The 22,166-nt window shown below is 46.7% G+C and overlaps 2 protein-coding genes across 2 annotated transcripts in view; both read left to right on the forward strand.

Moving 5' to 3' along the window:
- The first annotated feature begins 1,983 nt into the window (after window positions 1-1,983).
- Window positions 1,984-12,830, forward strand: LOC129813514 (MAM and LDL-receptor class A domain-containing protein 1-like). Its single transcript, XM_055865807.1, has 16 exons — window positions 1,984-2,107; window positions 2,346-2,470; window positions 3,704-3,944; window positions 4,041-4,309; window positions 7,792-7,882; window positions 8,066-8,206; window positions 8,415-8,549; window positions 8,883-9,010; window positions 9,102-9,270; window positions 9,541-9,660; window positions 10,206-10,360; window positions 10,850-10,945; window positions 11,676-11,766; window positions 12,047-12,169; window positions 12,388-12,490; window positions 12,662-12,830. Exons 1-16 carry the CDS (start codon window positions 1,984-1,986, stop codon window positions 12,828-12,830), a joined length of 2,280 nt encoding a protein of 759 aa, XP_055721782.1.
- A 182-nt stretch (window positions 12,831-13,012) lies between these two features.
- si:ch211-106h4.4 (MAM and LDL-receptor class A domain-containing protein 1) overlaps window positions 13,013-22,166 on the forward strand; it is a 31,702-nt gene continuing 22,548 nt past the window's right edge. Inside the window, exons 1-12 of the mRNA XM_055867298.1 lie at window positions 13,013-13,226; window positions 13,555-13,678; window positions 14,131-14,260; window positions 14,355-14,433; window positions 16,798-16,959; window positions 17,042-17,167; window positions 17,966-18,181; window positions 18,444-18,563; window positions 18,724-18,885; window positions 19,111-19,202; window positions 19,476-19,643; window positions 21,666-22,002. Of these exons, the coding sequence (XP_055723273.1) occupies window positions 13,070-13,226; window positions 13,555-13,678; window positions 14,131-14,260; window positions 14,355-14,433; window positions 16,798-16,959; window positions 17,042-17,167; window positions 17,966-18,181; window positions 18,444-18,563; window positions 18,724-18,885; window positions 19,111-19,202; window positions 19,476-19,643; window positions 21,666-22,002 (1,873 nt within the window). The 5' untranslated portion in view covers window positions 13,013-13,069. The remainder of the gene's footprint in view (window positions 13,227-13,554; window positions 13,679-14,130; window positions 14,261-14,354; window positions 14,434-16,797; window positions 16,960-17,041; window positions 17,168-17,965; window positions 18,182-18,443; window positions 18,564-18,723; window positions 18,886-19,110; window positions 19,203-19,475; window positions 19,644-21,665; window positions 22,003-22,166) is intronic.

Raw genomic sequence — 22,166 nt, forward strand, 5'->3', positions numbered from 1 at the left:
CACTACATATGCAACAGTATGTGGACACCCCTTCGAATTAGTGGATTTGGCTGCTTCAGCCACAACCGTTGCTGACATGTGTATAAAATCAAGCGCACAGCCATGCAATCTCCATAGACAAATATTGGCAGTAGAATGGCCTTACTGAAGAGCTCAGTGACTTTCAACATGGACCGTCTTAGGATGCCACCTTTCCAACAAGTCAGTTCGTCAAATTTCTGCTCTGCTAGAGCTTCCTGGTCAACTGTAAGTGCTGTTATTGTGAAGTGGAAACGTCTAGGAGCAACAACTGCTCAGCCGCAAAGTGGGAGGCCACACAAGCTCACAGAACGGGACCGCTGAGTGCTGAAGCGGGTAGGGCGTTAAAATCGTCTGTCCTCGGTTGCAACACTCACTACCAAGTTCCAAACTGCCTCTGGAAGCAAGATCAGCACAGTAACTGTTAGTTGGGAGCTTAGTGAAATGGCTTTCCATGGCCAAGTAGCCACACACAGGTCTAAGATCACCATGCACAATGCCAAGTGTCAGCTGGAGTGGTGTAAAGTTCACCGCCATTGGCCTCTGGAGCAGTGGAAATGCATTCTCTGGAGTGATTAATCACACTTCACCATCTGGCAATCCGACAGATGCTACAGCATACAATGACATTCAAGACAATTCTGTGCTTCCAAGTTTGTGGCAACAGTTTGGGGAAGGCTCTTTCCTGTTTCAGCATGACAATGCCACCATGCACAAAGCAAAGTCCATACAGAAATTATTTGTTGAGATCGGTGTGGAAAAACTTGACTGGCCTGCACAGAGCCCTGACCTCAACGCCATCGAACACCTTCAGGATGAATTGGAATGCCGACTGCGAGCCTGGCCTAATCACCCAACATCAGTGCCTGACCTCACTAATACTCTTGTGGCTGAATGGAAGCAAGTCTCTGCAGCAATGTTCCAACATCTAGTGGAAAGTCTTTCCAGAATAGTGGAGGCTGTTGTAGCAGCAAAGGGGGGACCAACTCCATATTAATGCCCATGATTTTGGAATGAGATGTTCGACCGAGCAGGTGTCCACATACTTTTGTTCATGAAGTATATGTTTCTGTAGATTACATTTCACATGGTAATCAGAAACTAGGTTTCCATCCAATTTGAGAGATTTTCATGCAAATTTGCTAAAACCTGCATAAAAATAATATGTGCATTTCCCATCAGAGATGTATTTCCATCAAATTGATTTATTGCGGATTAAATGCTGTGCGTGATGACGTTGTGCACATAAAAATAACTTTAGCGATTTAGTTTTGTCACATAAATTGTTGCGTTATAGCGGATGTACCCACTCTGGTCTTGGCACATGCCAACAACTCGGATACAGTGCTGGTAGGCTAGCCTGTTATTATGGACTAGAGCGAGATTATTTTTATTTGTCAAATGACAGCCAAGCCTGGATCATCATGTCACCAGAATAAGACCATCGATATTTATTGGAAAGGAGCATCAAACTCATCACCGTGCACTTTCAGAACCCTGTGAAGTTCATCATCATGTATTTAATCTGTAGTCAAATAAACTGCATGCTTTCCTGAGTCGTAGTAGGAGGCCCATACAGCATCATAGCGTGACTCCAAGTTCACTTCGATATGATGGTTACTATATCAATATGTGTTCATGAATGCGTTTCCACCGCCATTTCTCGCATAATTCATTTTACTGAAACAAAAAGATCCCACCTAGCAATTGTTAATTTTTTTACCAAAGAATTAGCTGTTTCTATCAGGACTGTTGTTCCATTTTTTTAAATCCATTCTTTACTTGCATAAAAAAGTTGGATGGAAACCTGGTTAGAGTACAAGATCGTTCTCAAGTGTGTGTGTGTGTGTGTGTGTGTGCGTGTGCGTGTGCGTGTGCGTGTGCGTGTGCGTGTGCGTGTGTGTGTGTGTGTGTGTGTGTGTGTGTGTGTGTGTGTGTGTGTGTGTGTTTTTAACAGGTTATTTCATGTCCATTAACGCCAGCAGCGGGCTGGACCCCTCATCAACAGCCAGACTCATCAGCTACCCTCAGCCAGCAGGCACAGTCATCTGTGTTAGTTTCTGGTATCGCATGTACGGTAGTGATATTGGTAAGGTCTTTTTTTTAGGTGCCACTGATGGCCAAATTCAATATCTTTGAATTCATTATTTGCAAAAGGCAATTAGTATTTTCCCAATAAAGATACAATTGAGTGGGGAGTTTTAATAGGCATGATAACTCTGACATCAGACTCCGAGGAGGCCAAGGGGGATCAAAATAGACCAAATGGTGCCTTCTGCCTATTGTCACAGTTCAACAGACATGACCCCTATCTGCTTCATCTCCAGGCTCCGTGAGGTTCCTCACCAAGTCAACCGGAGAGCCAGAGACTGTTGTGTGGATGAGACATGGGACTCAGGGGAACAAGTGGCGCTTTACAGACCTTACCTTCACCACTGACACCCCACTACAGGTAATTTGACCCCTTTCGTCGCAGGAGCAAAATAATCCTGCAGCAGAAGGATTTGAATGGATATTTAATATTTAGATTAAATTGACATATTTGTAGGGGTAGATGTATTTTTTGTTATAATAAATTGTTCAAGGCAAACAATAGGCCTAATAAATAATTGGTTGCTTCAGTGCCTGTGTGATCCAGTGGTTACAGCCGCTGACCCGGCTCACGTATGCCGGAGTCGGCATGGGTTTGAATCAATAATATATATAAACCCTGGATTGCTGAGGCATTCCCCAGTAGGAGCAGTCCTCCATGGGAATGAATAGTATTTCACTAAACATTTTCAAGGAAAAAATTACATGTCTTAAAGTATTTTTGTTGTAGTCGGGACAGTATCATTAGTAATCTCAAAAAAATTATACTTTAAGGACAATGTTTCACATATTTTTTCATTTTAATGTTTAGTTCACATAGTATAATTTTAAAGTATGCATTAAGGTGTCTGTAATAGAATAAATGTGGCAAAAATGAATGTAGACCGGTGGCAGCGCCAATTGGCCCAGTGTCGTCCGGGTTCGGGGAGGGTTTGGCCGGCCGGGTTGTACGGTGTTTCCTCTGACACATTGGGGCGGCTGGCTTCCAGGTTAAGCGAGCAGTGTGCCAAGAAACAGTGCAGCTTGGCACGGTCGTTTTTCGGGGGACGTGTGGTTCTCGACTTTCGCGTCTCCCAAGTCCGTACAGGAGTTATAGCGATGAGACATGACTGTAATTACCAATTGGGGAGAAAAAAATCTACAGGCTACCTTAGTCAGAGATCTGTATATAATGATGAGATGCTCATGTCTCCACCCTAACAATGGGAGTCATTGTCCCAAAAGCAGGAATCGCAGGCATCAAGTTGAGGCCTGCATATTATTAAGCCCACAGAAACACATTGGTCTTATTCTGGACAGATTTTGGTGAGAGTGAGCCCTCTCGCTTTGCCTCTTCCTCTTTGTCTTAGTCCTGCTTGCAACCAGTCCTTCATGATACGCTTGCCCTCTGGTTGGTATTTTCATCAGAACAACTTAGTCCTTTTTTAAGGCGTCTTACAGTATCTATTTGACAAGCGTTCCGTAAAATGCAATATTGAAAGCATCCTGTCGGGCTGTATCACCGCCTGGTACGGCAAATGCACCGTCTATACACTTTGACCATATACCTTCTGTATTTGTCATGTATTTTGACCACATAACGTGTGTTTTTCAGTTCATATTGGAGGCTGTGGTGGGTGGTAAGAAAGGTAGCATTGTCATAGATGACGTGGTAGTGAGCAGCAGCAGCAATGGGAATGGCTCCTGTCCGGCGGAGAGAGAGTGCACCTTCCAGGGGTCCCTGTGTGGCCTGCAGGTCGAGATGTCTGGAGACTTCACCTGGAACAGAACCACCGGGGCCCTGGGGGCCAACACCTCCAGCCCAGCGCTGGATCACACTCTGGGTACTGAACTGGGTGAGAGAGACATACACACACACACGCACTCACACAAGCAGGCACTCGTACACACACACACACTCATCCTGTATATGATGGTATGTTTTTGCTCAGGATACTACCTGAGTGCCCAGCTGTGGAACCACCACGTGGGTAGCAGGGGGCGTATTATAACGGGGGTGAACGATGCCACCCCTCGCAGTGGAGAGTGCTGGATGTTTTGGTACCACATGGAGGGCAGGGCCTCAGGGGAGCTCAACATCTACCTGCAGCCTTTCCCAGGCTCCAGGACCCAGACCCTACTGTGGAGCAGGACTGGAGACCAGGGAGATCGCTGGAGACACGGCCGAACTACGGTCCTCAGCCCTGATATACCTTACCAGGTACATGCAGACACTACTGGTACTGCTTTTGCTACTACTGCTGCTGCTACTACTACTCCTACTACTACTACTACTGATGCTACTACTACTACTGGTGCTGCTGCTGCTACTACTACTGCTACTACTACTACTACTACTGGTGCTGGCTGCTACTACTGGTGCTACTACTACTAGTGCTGCTGCTACTACTACTACTGGTGCTGCTACTACTGGTGCTATTACTAGTGCTGCTACTACTACTGGTGCTGCTACTACTACTGGTGCTACTACTACTGGTGCTGCTACTACTACTACTGGTGCTGCTACTACTAGTGCTGCTACTACTGGTGCTGCTACTACTGGTGGTGCTGCTACTACTGGTGGTGCTGCTACTACTGGTGCTGCTACTACTGGTGCTACTACTACTGGTGCTACTACTACTGGTGCTACTACTACTGCTACTACTACTACTGGTGCTGCTACTACTGGTGCTGCTACTACTGGTGCTGCTACTACTGGTGCTGCTACTACTGGTGCTGCTACTACTGGTGCTACTACTACTGGTGCTACTACTACTGGTGCTGCTACTACTGGTGCTACTACTACTGGTGCTGCTACTACTACTGGTGCTACTACCACTGCTGCTACTACTACTACTGATGTTGCTACTGCTACTACCAGTGCTGCTGCTACTACTACTACTGGTGCTGCTACTACTACTGATGTTGCTACTGCTACTACCAGTGCTGCTGCTACTACTACTACTGCTGCTACTACTACTACTGATGTTGCTACTGCTACTACCACTGCTGATGCTACTACTACTACTACTGATGTTGCTACTGCTACTACCACTGCTGCTGCTACTACTACCACTACTGATGTTGCTACTACTACTACTACTACTACTGATGTTGCTACTACTACTACTACTACTACTACTGATGTTGCTACTGCCACTGCTGCTGCTACTACTACTGCTGCTACTGATATTGCTACTGCCACTGCTGCTGCTACTACTACTACTACTGATGTTGCTACTGCTACTACCAGTCCTGCTGCTACTACTACTACTACTGGTGCTACTACTACTACTGGTGCTGCTACTACTACTACTACTGGTGCTACTACTACTACTACTACTGGTGCTACTACTACTACTGATGTTGCTACTGCTACTACTACTGATGTTGCTACTACCACTGCTGCTGCTGCTACTACTACTACTGGTGCTGCTACTACTACTACTACTGGTGCTACTACTACTACTGGTGCTGCTACTACTACTACTGGTGCTACTACTACTGCTGCTGCTGCTACTACTACTACTACTACTGATGTTGCTACTACCACTGCTGCTGCTGCTACTACTACTACTGATGTTGCTACTGCTACTACCACTGCTGCTGCTACTACTACTACTACTGATGTTGCTACTGCTACTACCACTGCTACTACTACTACTACTGGTGCTGCTACTAATACTACTGCTGCTACTACCACTGGTGCTACTACTACTACTACTGATGTTGCTACTGCTACTACCACTGCTGCTGCTACTACTATTGGTGCTACTACTACTATTTCTACTTCTATTACTATTTCTACTACTGATGCTGCTACCACTACTATTATTATTACTACTGCTACGACTGCTGCTACTGCTACCACTATTACCACTGCTACAATTACTACTGCTACTACTACTACTGCTACTACTGCTGCTGCTGCTGCTGCTACTACTACTATGGATTATTTGTAATGGAGATTAAGTAATCAAATTACAAAAATGAAGTAACTGTAATCAGCCCGGATGATTTAAAAACATTTTTCATCAAGATTACATTTACTTTCTTAAACAGCTAATGACATTTAGGATTTCTTCATCTAATATGAGTAGGGACATTTGATAACACTTCGTCAGCACTGCTGTCATTTTGTGCACCCTCAAGACTTTTCACATGCTCTTAACTCGGCAAGATTCTATTGTCCTGCTGAGCGCCCATCAAGGGTCCATGGCTTCTTTTTTATTCCAATTGATTGAATCAATAGGTAAGGCTACCAAACCATTTACCACAGGCCTGGTCAATCAGAAAGTTGTCTGGACTCCATAGAGTTGCTGCTTTGTGGTGTATTTACAGTTCACTTTCACTCTGTCTCTGAGTAGCGGGAAAGAAAATGTTTTCTAATTGAGCAACATTTCAAACCGCGAATTATAGAACCTATTGTCCAACCCAAATGTTGTGATAATCCGTGGTTAAGGTTATACATCACAGTATCTTGAATCATGCATTCCTGCTCGGACGTGCTAATTAATTTAAACAATTGATTTATTGAATCATACCATTTTAGTAGTCTATTAGACTTAGGTCATTTGAGTGGGTTTAAGATAAGATCATTAGACTACTCGTGTGTTCTATTGCCTGACCCCGCATGACCAAATTTGTTGGCTCGTGCCGCCAATTGAAAACGTTAGGAAAAAGTTTCTATTGAGCCCTATGTATGGTCTCACAATATCAAATATAATGTGAATTATAGCATCTGTGTGCTTTCACACCAGTCGCCAAATTAGAAATAGTCATATTACTATATTTTAGTTGCAGTTAAAATATGCCGGGGGGGGTGTTAGAATTGAAAGTAATCGGTTACGTTACTGATTACTTTACTTTTCATGTTAAAAGTAATCTGCCCAACACTGACTATTACTACACAACTGAATTGAAAGTAATCGGTTACGTTACTGATTACTTTACTTTTCATGTTAAAAGTAATCTGCCCAACACTGACTATTACTACACAACTGAATTGAAATCACATTGACCCCACCTGTGGTGTTTGAATGTGAAAGCCAAACACACATTTTGGTCCTACATTAATTAACACTAGAAGTAGATCCACACTGATAAAGTGTTTTATCACATGTAAACCGCTAAACGTCTGATTGGGCATCATAAATCATCATCCAGTGAAAAGATAAGGAAAAGAGGCATCTTGCTTTTCTGTGTTGGAGATAAAACACCTGGCACGTACATGGTTGAGTTTGTCACAAAGTCCGCCATGGTCTGCGATATAATCTTTGCATAATCTGAAAAGCGGAAATATACCCTCAACATAATCAGATACGTTTTGTGAAAACAGTCTGGTGAGTGCTGACGTGCAATCTGCAGTCAGGTTGTGCACTTCAACCCTTCAGTAGACTACTAAAGGTGTACTAGCACCCTATTCCCTAAATAGTGCACTACTTTTGACCAGAGCCCTACAGTGGTGCACTATATAGAGAATAGAGTGCCATTTCAGACAAACCCTAGATATAGTATGACTTCTACTCTGGGATTCAGCTAAGGACACGTTCAGCTGAGGACCACTGTTTACTGTACCCTGTAATCTACTTTCCCACTAATTTACACTTATGAAGCATGGACCCTGTACGTATTGTAGTACAATCAAACACAGACAGTTCATAGATAGACTAAGATTACAGCAATGTGTTTCCTGATTGACAGGTCATCTTTGAGGCTGTGGCCGGGGATGACCGGGAGGGGGACATTGCCATTGATGACCTCACACTTGTTAATGGGCCGTGTCCACCACAAGGTGAGTGTGTCAATGGATCGATGACCAGTGGGATGTTCATGTAAAAACAGAAATACACACAGAAACCAGAAAGGCTCTGAAAGCTGTTCTTACTATGTGTGTGTTCTTGAGTTCGTGCATGCGTCCATCCATGTGTGTGCGCACGTAAGTCCATGCGTCCATCAGTGTGTGTGTGTTCTGCAGGGTTCTGTGACTTTGAGATGGACTACTGTGGCTGGCTGAACAGTCCCCCAGCTGCGTCAGGAGTGGACTGGGAATGGTTGTCCGGGTCCAGTGGAGGACGCTTCTCTCCAACAGTGGACCACACCACCAACTCTGGCCAGGGTAGGCTGACGGTGTGACTGAAGGGGTTTGATCCTAGGTCAACTCTGTCTGTGCCACGGAGTTGTGTGACCAATTGGGTTTGAGCCCTGGTCGGCCCTGTGCCACAAGACAGTGTTAGCCTGCTGAAGTTTATACCCAGGGCAAAGCGTGGTTTTCATTGTCTAAAGAAAATGGCTTTACTTGTGTTTGTTGTGGCTCTCCTCTCCAGGACACTACATCCTCTTCTCGACACATGTATTTTCCTCTGGACTGGAGATTACCCAGCTGCAGAGTGAACCTATGGACGCGGTAGAGAATGCATGTATAGAGTTCTGGTACTTCATGGACATGTGGGGACCCATGGGTAAGTAGCCTGAACTGGCTCTGATATGGCTGTCAATGGTGAAGGATATAATGCTAAACAATTAAACGATCTTGCATGCACAGGAGGTTGGTGGTGCCTTAATTGGGCTCGTGGTAATGGCTGGAGTGGAGTCAGTGGAATGGTACATAATACATCCAACACATGGTTTCCAGGTGTTTGATGGCATTCCATTTGCTCCGTTCCGGCCATTATTCTGAGCCGTCCTCTCCTCAGCAGCCTCCTGTGCATGTAATACCATGCCACTATAGGGCCTACTGGTGTCATACATACCAAAAAAAAGTGTGCATTTAGTGTTTGCCCCCCCCCCCCCAGATCAGATGGAGCTGACAGTGTATGTGAACGAGACAGGTGTTCTACGTACGATATGGAGCAGATTTGGTAAACTCGACCCAATCTGGCATCAGGCCATGGTGGACTACAACACTACAGGACCACACCAGGTCAGACAACGGTCAACCAATAAGACAGCGGTCAACCAATGTACTAGTGAGCATTCAAGTAGACATTGTTGGACCATGTGTTTTGTTGCAGATCATATTTTCTACCAAGCGCCCTGGCAGCGTAGACGGAGGCATAGCCCTGGATGACATCCACGTTAGGATGAACCTGACCTGTGCAGAGCTGATCCCAACCACTTCAGCCCCCACCACAGTACCCACCACCCCTCCAGCCACCCCTATGGACTGCACCTTTGAACATGGTGAGGCATAGAGAAGAGGCTTACCAGGAAATACATTAACCTGGTCCCAGATCTGTTCGCCATAGGTTTGCCAACCCCTCCTAGTTTAGCCTGAAGTCTCCTGGAATTGCGGAAGAATTCCAAGAAGATTTACTTAGGTCTGATTGGCATTAAGAATGAGTTGCAGGGAGGGTTCAGCTTCATAAAGGAGCACTGTGAAGGAAGCATTAACATAAGGCTGTAACAGAAAAAACTACATGAGATGAAAATGTTCCTGTCTTTCCCCATCAGGCCTGTGTAACTGTGTCCAGGAGACCGACGATGCCTTCGACTGGGTCCACTCCCAAGGCCTGCAGGTGGACCAGCCATGGAATGGACCGCTGTACGACCACACGGTCGGAAATGACAAAGGTACTGTTCTGGACCTGAAGAGCTAGCTACTGTCATGGAAATTCTACACAGGGACATTCCAAGTCAGTTTTAAATGAATCATTGTTTATTATCAGCATGCTGGAGAGGTCACAGTCAAACTTAGATGCATAAAGTACCGGTCTGAAGTGAGCTTCTCCCACGAGGCAGTCCCGTTAGATCCCTTTATATACCGGTTACATGTTACATAGGCATAGTTCATAGGGTTGGTTCCGTCATGCGTCTGGCACCGTCTCCTACATATTCTGTCCGTTCTGCCAGATGCTCCAAAGGAGGGGGTCATGTCGCCCCCCCCCCCCCCCCCCCCCCCCCCTATATATTTACCAAGCACAGGCAGGAACCAAGGATTTTTTATGACACTAAGACAAGATGAAATTTAGAAGGCAGTCTCTTCACATGCTAAAATGTTACATCACATTACTCATAGGGAGGCAAATTAAACATCCCTGCATCTGCCACAAGTGTCACTCAAAGTGGCGAAGACTGTCATTTAAAAATGGCTGCTTTGTGTCCTGTGTGTGTGACAGGGTTTTACCTGATGGTGAATATGTCTGGTAGCGTGGACGGTGAGACCGCGGTCGTCTCTGTTCCTCTTACGTTCCAAACCACGGACCTCTGCGTTGGCTTCTGGTATTACATGTTGGGACCATCTGTGTCCAACCTGGACCTCTTAGTACAGACGGTATGTACAGTAGACAGCTACTACAGTATGGGCTGCTTTTCCAGACACAGACTCAACCGGGTCTTGGACTGAGAAGTACTTTCAATTCAGAATCCAAATTAAGCTTGTTTTTTAGTCCGGGACTAGGCTTAATCTCTGTCCTGGCCGTATATGTTTTACACGGATGTTTTATAAGGAGTTTTACAACTCTGGGCTTTAGTTACATTATAATAAACATACAGAATTCCCTGATGACTGCTATTGCCCAAATCATTGTCAATATATGTATTAGTGGCGAGGGGGTTTAGAGTAACAGATAGTAGCCTTCTACAGTTGGTTGAAATGACGGTTGATCAAGTGCCTTTCATCACCAAGCTTTTATGCTATTGTCCTCTAACTTGCACATAAATACCTTCTCAACTAATAGTTCTGTTTTTTCCACTCCGCCACATATAAGAGTACTGTAACATTTAGTAGTACATGGAACTATAATCATTCTCTTCATGGTAGAAAACATCAAGAACTGTGGTGTGGACTCGCCAAGGCAGCCAGGATTCAGAGTGGATGAATGCACAGGTTCAACTCGACATAGTAGACACACAGGAGGTATGGATACACGCACACACGCACAGTGGTAATGAGGGCTCAGAACAGGGCAGCACGGCTGGCCCTTGGATGTACACGGAGAGCTAATATTAATAATATGCATGTCATTCTCTCCTGGTTCAAAGTGGAGGAAGAGATTGACTTCATCACTACTTGTATATGTGAGAGGTTTACCTGATGGTACACACACGTGCGCATTCACGTGCGCATTGACATGTTGAGTGCACCGAGATGTCTGTTTGAACTATTGGCGCGCAGCTCGGACACCCGTGCATACCCCACAAGACATGCCACATGAGGTCTCTTCACAGTCCCCAAGTCCAGAATAGACTATGGGAGGCACACAGTACTACATAGAGCCATGACTACATGGAACTCTATTCCACATCAAGTATCTGATATAAGCAGTGAATTAGATTTAAAAAAACAGATAGAAATACACCTTATTGAACAGCGGGGACTGTGAAGTAACACAAACATAGGCACAGACACATGCATACACACACACGATAACATACACACACGTGCACATGGATTTTGTACTGTAGATATGTGGTAGTGGTGGAGTAGGGGCCTGAGGGCACACAATGTGTTGTGAAATCTGTGAATGTATTGTAATGTTTTGAAAATGGTATAAACTGCCTTCATTTTGCTGCACCCCAGGAAGAGTAGCTGCTGCCTTGGCTAATGGGGATCTATAATACATGCACATGTATCATCTGTGGTCTAGGTTCAGTTCTCTGGAAGCAGGAATACCTCTGGCAGTGGGTTTATAGCCATCGATGATGTCACAGTCAAGGAAGGAGCCTGCAAAGATCAACGTAAGAGATGCGTTCATAATGGCTCTATAAACACACTGCCCTGTGAAGCATTTTTTAACACTGAAAGTGTGATTGTTGTTATTACATTGCCACTAATGCACATAGATTATACTACGTCAATCATATCACTTACTAGAGTTCCATTTCATTCTGTGGGGTTATACCATATCAAACACATCATGTAGGCAATATATTTCCTCACTGATTTGAGACTATGAAGATATTCTAAATCGGGAGAGTATGGGGAAGCAGCAGGGTAATAAGTGTTTGCTTCATACAGATCCGTGTGGATTTGAGGTAGACTCCTGGTGTGACTTTGAGGTAGACATGAGTCACAGGGGGCGCTGGGACCGTTTGAGAGGCAGGAAGGACCGACTGGACCACACCTACAGAACTGAGAACGGTGAGGGTTATTATGGCCCAGTATCATTGTGTTTGGGAAGGGTGGTAACCAGGATGTCCCATCTGGCCGTCTTCAGGAAGCAGGTCAAACAGTAGTCATTCATGGCATTGTTTGGCTGCGAATTTAGCTGGTGCAAAAGCGGGATTTGAGCACCCGTTAAAGCGCTGCGTAAATCCAATCTTTTATAATGACAATTATTGATTGTCTGTGTCCTGTAGGTTTCTATCTGACTGTGTTGAAACGGAACTCCGAGGAGATGGAGGTGGCCCAGCTGCTTTCTTCAGAGCTAAGCTCTACCACAGGGATGTGTGTTCGTTTTTGGTGAGCTCAGTCCCTCGCTGTTACCTCACTCTCCTCCCGACTCACCTCTCCTCACCTTTATTTGCCCCTCTCACCCCTAGCCTCGTTTCTCACCTCACTCTCCTACTAAAACCCTCACCCCATAATCTCCTCATTTTACCTCTGCCCTGATCTCTCACTCCTCGCCTCTAGGTACTGGCTGCCTGCTGGCTCCACTGACCTTCTGTCAGTGCATGTCCTGAGGAGCGGGGATCAGGGCCTGGCTCTGTGGCAGCGTTCTGGAGCTTCCTCTAAAGGCTGGGAGGTGGCAGAACTCACTGTGTCCGCCCCTAACACCTTTAAGGTTAGCTCAGCTAGCTAGCTACCACAATACTGTACACATTCTAATTGGCTGTGGTACCAGCCATTCCTATGACCAGGTATCCTCATTGGAAAGTGGAATGGCGAGTGACTGATGGATATCTTTCCGCTTTCTTCTGACTTCACACGCCCACAAAACTCCCATCCCCTCACCCCACACACCACACACACTCCCAGGTGGTTTTCAGAGCAGAGCACGCGCCGGGCTCTGATTCGACGGTGCAGATTGATGACGTGTCTATGAGGGAAGGAGCCTGTACTCCCACGGGCAGCTGTGACTTTGAGTCTGGCCAGTGTACCTGGGTCAACGAGGCCCGGAGAGACGGACACGACTGGGTACAGGCAGACGGACGCTTCCATGGCCCAGACACTGACCACACCAGTCAGACACCAGAGGGTGAGGACTTGGACCACAGGCACCGCAGGCAGTTACAAAGAGAAACACGTCGATCGATCCAGGTCAACTAGTTGAAAATCATGCTAGAATAGGATTCCCTTCCAATTAAATCTGTGAAAGAGAAGAAGCTCTCAGTCAACTTACCTAGTAAAATAACGGTAAATAAACACAGATTATACACACATCGTTTTGCTAGCTTAATGTGGTGCAGCCAGACATCAAAGCCCATTTTCCTGTGCATCAGATACTCAAGCTGAAATGATAGTTGCTGCCTTATGATGATGACTGATGTATACGTGACCTATATTGTGATCTGTTCTCCTATCAGGGAGGTTTTTGCTGAGCCCGGCCCTGCCCCAGAACCAGAGCAGTCGGGCCGTGGTGGTCTCCGAGTGGATCCAGTCTCAGACTGAAGCCACCTGCCTTACCATCTGGTACCACATGAATGGCAGGTCAGAGCCTAGACTTACAGGGACTTGGCTTTTCTTAGAGGGGAAGTTTGTGTGGTGTCTGGTACATTAAAACCACATATGACAAGTTACATACATTCAAAAATAAGACATACACACCCCACCCTCTGGTTGGAGTAATTTACGTTAGTAATTTAGCAAGACACTTATCCAGAAGCAGTTTAGGTTAAGTGCCTTGCTCGAGGGCACATCAACAGATTTTTTTTTAAATCTAGTCGGCTCGGGGATTCGAACCAGCGACTTTTTGGTTACTGGCCCAACGCTCTTAACCACTAGGCTACCTGCCACCGTATGGAACGGTACTATTGTAATGAACTGTATATGAACTACTACTATTGGGATAGCAGGCTCTATATTGGTAAAGTGTGGTAGGAGTCAACATTTCTCTAATAGAATAATTATCGCTCCCCCTTTATGTGTTCCTTATTGTGCAGTGAGTCTGGGGCCCTGCGTGTGTTTGAGCGCTCTGGGCCAACAAAACAAAAGTTACTGTTTGAGACCCAGTCTGGGGGATCCAACTGGACCCGTTTTTCTGGCTCTGTGGAGAAGTCCGGCCCATTCCAGGTACAGTGACTGAGTGACTGGTTTAACGCTTTGTAAGCCGCTCACACACTGGTCCTGCTCAGCTGACTGTACTTTCTAACCCCTGTCTGTCTAGGTGCTGATAGACGCAGAATCTGGAGACCGTGGATTTATTGCTGTTGATGACATCATTGTAACGCCAGGGCTTTGTCCAGGTACAGTACAAACAACGTGGAAGGCTTTATAGCTACAGTTGTAGACTGGTTATGGGAAAATCAAAACAGCAAAGCTAACTGTCCCTGTCCTCTGTCGGCCCTTGTCCCCTACACCTGTTTTGGTCCGCCCATACCCTATTCTGTGTCCTTCCATCCCATGTTTGAGGACGTCGTCCCCACAGTGACTGTACGTACAGTACACACCCCAACCAGAAGCCATGGATTACAGGCAACATTCGCACTGAGCTAAAGGGTAGAGCTGCCGCTTTCAAGGTGCGGGACTCTAACCTGGAAGCTTACAAGAAATCCCACTGTGCCCTGCAACGAACCATCAAACAGGCAAAGCGTCAATACAGCGATAAGATTGAATCATATTACACCGGCTCCGACGCTCGTCGGATGTGGCAGGGCTTGCAAACTATTACAGACTACAAAGGGAAGCACAGCCGCGAGCTGCCAAGTGACACGAGCCTACCAGACGAGCTAAATCACTTCAATGCTCGCTTCGAGGCAAGCAACACTGAGGCATGCATGAGAGCATCAGCTGTTCCGGACGACTGTGTGATCACACTCTCCGTAGCCGACGTGACTAAGACCTTTAAACAGGTCAACATACACAAGGCTGCGGGGCCAGACGGATTACCAGGAAGTGTGCTCCGGGCATGTGCTGACCAACTGGCTGGTGTCTTCACTGACATTTTCAACATGTCCCTGATTGAGTCTGTAATACCAACATGCTTCAAGCAGACCACCATAGTCCCTGTGCCCAAGAACACAAAGGCAACCTGCCTAAATGACTACAGACCCGTAGCACTCACGTCCGTAGCCATGAAGTGCTTTGAAAGGCTGGTAATGGCTCACATCAACACCATTATCCCAGAAACCCTAGACCCACTCCAATTTGCATACCGCCCAAACAGATCCACCGATGATGCAATCTCTATTGCACTCCACACTGCCCTTTCCCACCTGGACAAAAGGAACACCTATGTGAGAATGCTGTTCATTGACTACAGCTCAGCGTTCAACACCATAGTACCCTCAAAGCTCATCACCAAGCTAACACCTCCCTCTGCAAATGGATCCTGGACTTCCTGACAGGCCGCCCCCAGGTGGTGAGGGTAGGTAGCAACACATCTGCCACGCTGATCCTCAACACTGGAGCTCCCCAGGGGTGCGTGCTCAGTCCCCTCCTGTACTCCCTGTTCACCCACGACTGCATGGCCAGGCATGACTCCAACACCATCATTAAGTTTGCTGACGACACAACAGTGGTAGGCCTGATCACCGACAACGACGAGACAGCCTATAGGGAGGAGGTCAGAGACCTGGCCGGGTGGTGCCAGAATAACAACCTATCCCTCAACATAACCAAGACTAAGGAGATGATTGTGGACTACAGGAAAAGGAGCACCGAGCACGTCCCCATTCTCATTGAAGGGGCTGTAGTGGAGCAGGTTGAGAGCTTCAAATTCCTTGGTGTCCACATCACCAACAAACTAGAATGGTCCAAACACACCAAGACAGTCGTGAAGAGGGCACGACAAAGCCTATTCCCTCTCAGGAAACTAAAAAGATTTGGCATGGGTCCTCAGATCCTCAAAAGTTTCTACAGCTGCAACATCGAGAGCATCCTGACGGGTTGCATCACTGCCTGGTACAGCAATTGCTCAGCCTCCGACCGCAAGGCACTTCAGAGGGTAGTGCGTACGGCCCAGTACATCACTGGGGCAAAGGTGCCTGCCATCCAGGACCTTTACACCAGGCGGTGTCAGAGGAAGGCCCTAAAAATTGTCAAAGACGCCAGCCACCCCAGTCATAGACTGTTCTCTCTACTACCGCATGGCAAGCGGTACCGGAGTGCCAAGTCTAGGACAAAAAGGCTTCTCAACCGTTTTTACCCCCAAGCCATAAGACTCCTGAACAGGTAACCAAATGGTTACCCGGACTATTTGCGTTGTGTGCCCCCAACCCCTCTTTTACACTGCTGCTACTCTCTGTTCATCATATATGCATAGTCACTTTAACCATACCTACATGTACATACTACCTCAATAAGCCTGACTAACAGGTGTCTGTATATAGCTTGCTACTCTTTTTTTCAAATGTCTTTTTACTGTTGTTTTATTTCTTTACTTACCTACACACACACACACACACACACACACACACACACACACACACACACACACACACACACACACACACACACACACACACACACACACACACACACACACACCTTTTTTTCTCCGCACCATTGGTTAGAGCCTGTAAGTAAGCATTTCACTGTAAGGTCTACACCTGTTGTATTCGGCGCACGTGACAAATAAACTTTGATTTGATGTTCACCTGTCCTGACAGACAATGGGACTAGCAGCGACTTTGTGGGGTGCTCCTTCGAGAACGATACCTGTGATTGGGCGGATGTCAGTGTGGGCCAGTTTACATGGCAGCGGGGCAGGAATGGCACTACCACGGAAAACACTGGCCCGTCACTCGACCACACCCTGGGCACTGAGCTGGGTAAGACACACACACATTTAAGACACACACCACCCTTGTAGTTCTACTTGAACTCCACTCTGTTTGTCCTGTATTCCTCCAGGCTGGTACATGGCGGTGGAGTCTAGCCGTGGGGATGTGAACAGCTTTGCAGCGCTGCAGAGTCCCACCATGAAGCAGGCCAGTGCTGTGTGCTTGCTAGAGTTCTACTACCATATGTATGGAACAGGTAAGATGCTCCAGCACATCTGCATGCATACGTAATAAGTGCTGTATGTTTGTGCGTGCTTGCATGTACGGGTAACTGCCACCACGAGCCACCAGAACAGCTTCCATACATTGGTATAGATTCTACAAGTGTCTGGAACTCTATATACATTTAATCATTTGGTGTTTTGTTGTTGGTGGTGGGAAACGGTGTCTCAGGCGACGCTCCAGAATCTCCCTTAAGGGTTCAACTGGGTTGAGATCTGGTGACTGAGACGGCCATGGCGTATGATTGACATCGTTTTCATGCTCATCAAACCATTCAGTGACCACTCGTGCCCCGTGGATTGGGGCATTGTCGTCCTATAGGAACATAGCCACGGTAGCCAAAATAATGGCCTGCCCAGCATGATGGGCCGTTAATTGCTTAATTAACTCAGGAGCTACACCTGTGTGGAAGCACCTTCTTTCAATATACTCTTTACCTGTATGTGCACGTTTTACGTTTCTGCGTGTTTATTAGGGCCGGGATGATACCAGTATCGTGATACTTGTTAGCATCGTGCAAGGAAACAAAACGCAAAGCGTATTTAACTTCTTTAGGAAAACAGACCTAATGTTGGAAACAAACAGCATTATGTTGTCACCCAGAGACACATTAATTTATTTTCCAAGCTATAGCACACAATATTTTACATACAGCAGGTTTTAAAATGAACCAAACAGTTTGGCCTGCTTATGTTTCAATTTTTGGTATGGACCGTCGTAGTGTTTATGGGTGTGTGTATTGTGTATTGTGTGTGTGCTTGCGTTGATGTAGGTGTAGGGGAACTCAGTGTGCTTCTTCAGGAGGGTTCCAGGACCACTCCTCTGTGGTGGCGGTCGGAGGACCAGGGGAACGCGTGGCGTCGGGGGGAGGTGATGGTGGGTCGTACCTCCCATGTGTTCACCCTGTTCTTCCAGGCGACCAGGACCTTCAGTCAGCTAGGGGACATCGCCATCGACGACATCCTCTTCCTCAACTGTAGTCTGCCTGGTGAGCAGCAAACACGCAAAGTGACTGTAGACATGGGTTGTGGTACTTGTGTTGTAGCGGAAGGGAAGCAATTACGGTATAAAATACAATGGCAATATCCAAAGTGGTCAATTGTATTTAGGGGAATATAGCATAGCATAGCGTAGTACTGCCTGTCTATTACAGGAGCTACAGTATATAGATTGAATCTCACTTTGCTCCAGTGCTGATTTAAAGCAGGTTGAGTGAGTCTTTGCTCTACTCTGTTTTCTCTCCCCCTCAGAGCCCCAGGACTCATGTCCAGCTGGAGTGTTCACCTGCTCTAACCGTGTGTGTGTGGAGCAGAGCCGAGTGTGTGACTACACCGACGACTGTGGGGATGGGACTGACGAGGCCGACTGTGGTGAGTGAGAAGGACAGTTTTGTACACAGGAAAACCTTGGTTCATACTTTTAACAAGGACCTGGAGTTTTTCCTGGCCAGGTCACATAATAATAACAAAGAGCTCTAATCGGGTTGGTTGTATCCTGAGTGTTCCCTTTCCTCTGCCCGTGTGTATCCAGAGAAGCAGGGTTACGCAGGGCACTGCAGCTTTGAGAAGGGCCTGTGCTCCTGGGAGGAGAGTGAGGTGGACACCCCCGGGGCTGACTGGACCTTCCAGAAGGGAGAGAGCGCCTGGCCTCAACACGGGCCGCCGAGGGACCACACCAAAAACAATGGAGCAGGTAGGTCCGCTCTGTGCACTTCGAGACCGATTATAGTGTGTGGATCAGGGGGTTCAAGAATTGCCCTATGGCCATCCCCATGGTCTTTCATCACAGACTTATAGAGTAGCAACGCTCCTGAGAGATTTACTTCAGGGTGCTGAGATTACCGTCCCCCCACTACTCTCGGTGGTGTAGATACAGGCCGGTTCTTTGTGATAGAACGAGGTTGTCTTTATGTTTCAGGGCACTATGTGATTCCTGGGAGCCACCTGACTGAGAAGGGCCAGATATCAGAGCTGCTTTCCAGCACGCTGCTACCCAGCTCCAACTGCACCGTGAGTCTTTCTACATTCACAACCACTCTGTCAATCGCTATCTATATGGTTCACAATGAACATGAATGTTACACTAACACATAGAGGTGGCTAGAGGGCGCACTTGCCACAAAAGCCTGTTTTAGCCCTGCCTGTGCTGTCACAGAAGCGATCAGGGCAAAGATAGGAAGTGTGCCCTCTCTCCATCTCTATGCACCAACAGCAGTGCCGTAGCCTCCTCAAGCTAGTCTGTAGTTCTCTCAGTGAGACGCTGCTCTCTGTCTCTCCCTACAGGTGAGGTTCTACTACTACAGTCAGGATGAGGAGACGGCCAGTCTGACTATGAGGCTGAGGACAGACCAGGGTGGGGCTGATGACACTGTGCTATGGACCAGAGACTCATCACAGGACTACAGCTGGCACAGGGCAGAGGTCATACTGTTCGTACCGGTCAACAGCAAGGTCAGAGAGGACAATACACACACAGACATTTGTGACATGGAGATTATTTAGTGTGTATTGCATAACAGATTGCATGGCTCATTGGTGTCAAATTAAAATATAATTGTATTTGTCACATGCGCTGAATACAACAGGTGTAGAACTTACCGTGAAATGCTTACTTACAAGCCCTTAACCAACAATGCAGTTAAGAAAATATAATTATGGAAATATTTACTAAATAAACTAAAGGAAAAAAACAACAGTAATGAGGCTATATACCTGTACTGGGTCAATGTGCGGGAGAACAGGTTCGAGGTCATTTGTGCATGTAGGTAGGGGTAAAGTGACTATGCATAGATAACAAACAGCGAGTAGCAGCAGTGTAAAAACAAAGGTAGGAAGGGTGTCAATGTAAATGTAAATAGTCAGGGTGGCCATATGATTAATTTCTCAGCAGTTGTATGGCTTGGGGGTAGAAGCTGTTAAGGAGCCTTTTGGACCAAGACTTGGCACTCCGGTACCGCTTGCCGCGTGGTAGCAGAGAGAACATGGGTGACTGTAGTCTATGACAATTCTTTGGGCCTTCCTCTGAAACTGCCTATTATATAGGTCCTGGATGGCAGGAAGCTTGGACCAGTGATGCACTGAGCTGTACGCACTACCTTCTGTAGTGCCTTATGTCTGCTAAATTGTAATTACTCGATTTATTGCCTACCTCATGCCTTTTGCACACATTGTATATAGATTCTCTTTTTTTTTCTACCATGTTATTGACTTGTTTATTGTTTACTCCATGTGTAACTCTGTGTTGTTGTCTGTTCACACTGCTATGCTTTATCTTGGCCAGGTCGCAGTTGCAAATGAGAACTTGTTCTCAACTAGCCTACCTGGTTAAATAAAGGTGAAATAAAAAAATAAATAAAAAATGTTCGGATGCCGAGCAGTTGCCATAACAAGCGGTGATGCAACCGTACAGGATGCTCTTAATGGTGCAGCTGTAGAACTGTTGAGGATCTGGGGACCCATGCCAAATCTTTTCAGTCTCCTGAGGGGAAAAGGTGTGGTTGAGCCCTCTTCACGAATTTCTTGGTGTGTTTGGACCATGATAGTTTGTTGGTGATGTGGACACCAAGGAACTTGAAGTTCTCAACCTGCTCCACTACAGCCCCATCAATGTTAATGGGGGCCTGTTCAGCCCTCCTTTTCCTGTAGTTCACGATAATCTCCTTTGTCTTGCTCACGTTGAGGGAGAGGTTGTTGTCCTGGCACCACACGGCCAGGTCTCTGACCTCCTCCCTATAGGCTGTCTCATTGTTGTCGGTGATCAGGCCTACCACCGTTGTATCGTCGGCAAACTTAATGATGGTGTTGGAGTCATGCTTGGCCACGCAGTCGTGGGTGAACAGGAAGAACAGGAGAGGACAAAGCACGCACCCCTGAGGGGCCCACGTGTTGAGGACCAGCGTGGAAAATGTGTTGTTGCCTACCCTTACCACCTAGGGTTGGCCCATCAGGAAGTCCAGGGTCCTTAGCTTAGTGATGAGTTTGTGGGTACTATGGCGTTAAACACTGAGCTGTAGTCAATGAACAACATTCTCACATAGGTGTTCCTTTTGTCCAGGTTGGAAAGGACAGTGTGGAGTGCGATTGAGATTGTGTGATCTGTTGGGCGGTATGTGAATTGGAGTGGGTCTAGGGTTTCAGGAATAACGGTGTTGATGTGAGCCATGACCAGCCTTTCAAACAACTTCATGGCTACCGACGTGAGTGCTACGGTTGATAGTCATTTAGACCGGTTACCTTAGTGTTTTTGGGCACAGGGTCTATGGTGGTCTGCTTGAAACATGTAGGTATTACAGACTGGGTCAGGGAGAGGTTGAAAATGTCAGTGAAGACACTTGCCAGTTGGTCCGCGCAGGCTCTGAGTACACATCCTGGTAATCTGTCTGGCCCCGTGGCCTTGTGAATGTTGACCTGTTAAAAGGTCTTGCTCACATCCGCTCACTTGGTGTGTGTGTTCGTATGCTTGTGTGTCCGCAGATTGTATTCCAGTATAAGAGAGGAGATAACCATATTGGTCTGGTTGCAGTTGACGACATTTCCTTCTTCAAGGAGTGTGTCCACGACCCTAACAACAGCCAGCTGCCAGTCAACCCACCTTCCTCTGTCCCTCCAACTAATCCAGCCACACCCACTCCCTCAGACCCTCCCACAACTGAAACCACACCCACGTCCTCAGTCCCTCCCACCACCAGTCCCTGTACGTTTGAAAGTGACCAGTGTCTGTGGAGTGACACCAGCGAGGGCGTCAACAGATGGCAGAGACAGGAAGCCGGAAACCACACAGTACCAGAGACGGACCACACGACTGGCACAGGTAACTACAATGGACCAAACACATGACCACAACCACCTACCAATGACAACGCAACAGCACATGTAAAACCATCTAGCATAAAGGTGTGTTCTGTTATTTTCATTTCACCAGTGACAACTTGATCGGTACTATTAACACAATCAGCCAAGAAAATAACAGATGGT

This window comes from Salvelinus fontinalis, chromosome 17 (genome assembly GCF_029448725.1).
Source record: "Salvelinus fontinalis isolate EN_2023a chromosome 17, ASM2944872v1, whole genome shotgun sequence".
NCBI lineage: Eukaryota > Metazoa > Chordata > Actinopteri > Salmoniformes > Salmonidae > Salvelinus > Salvelinus fontinalis.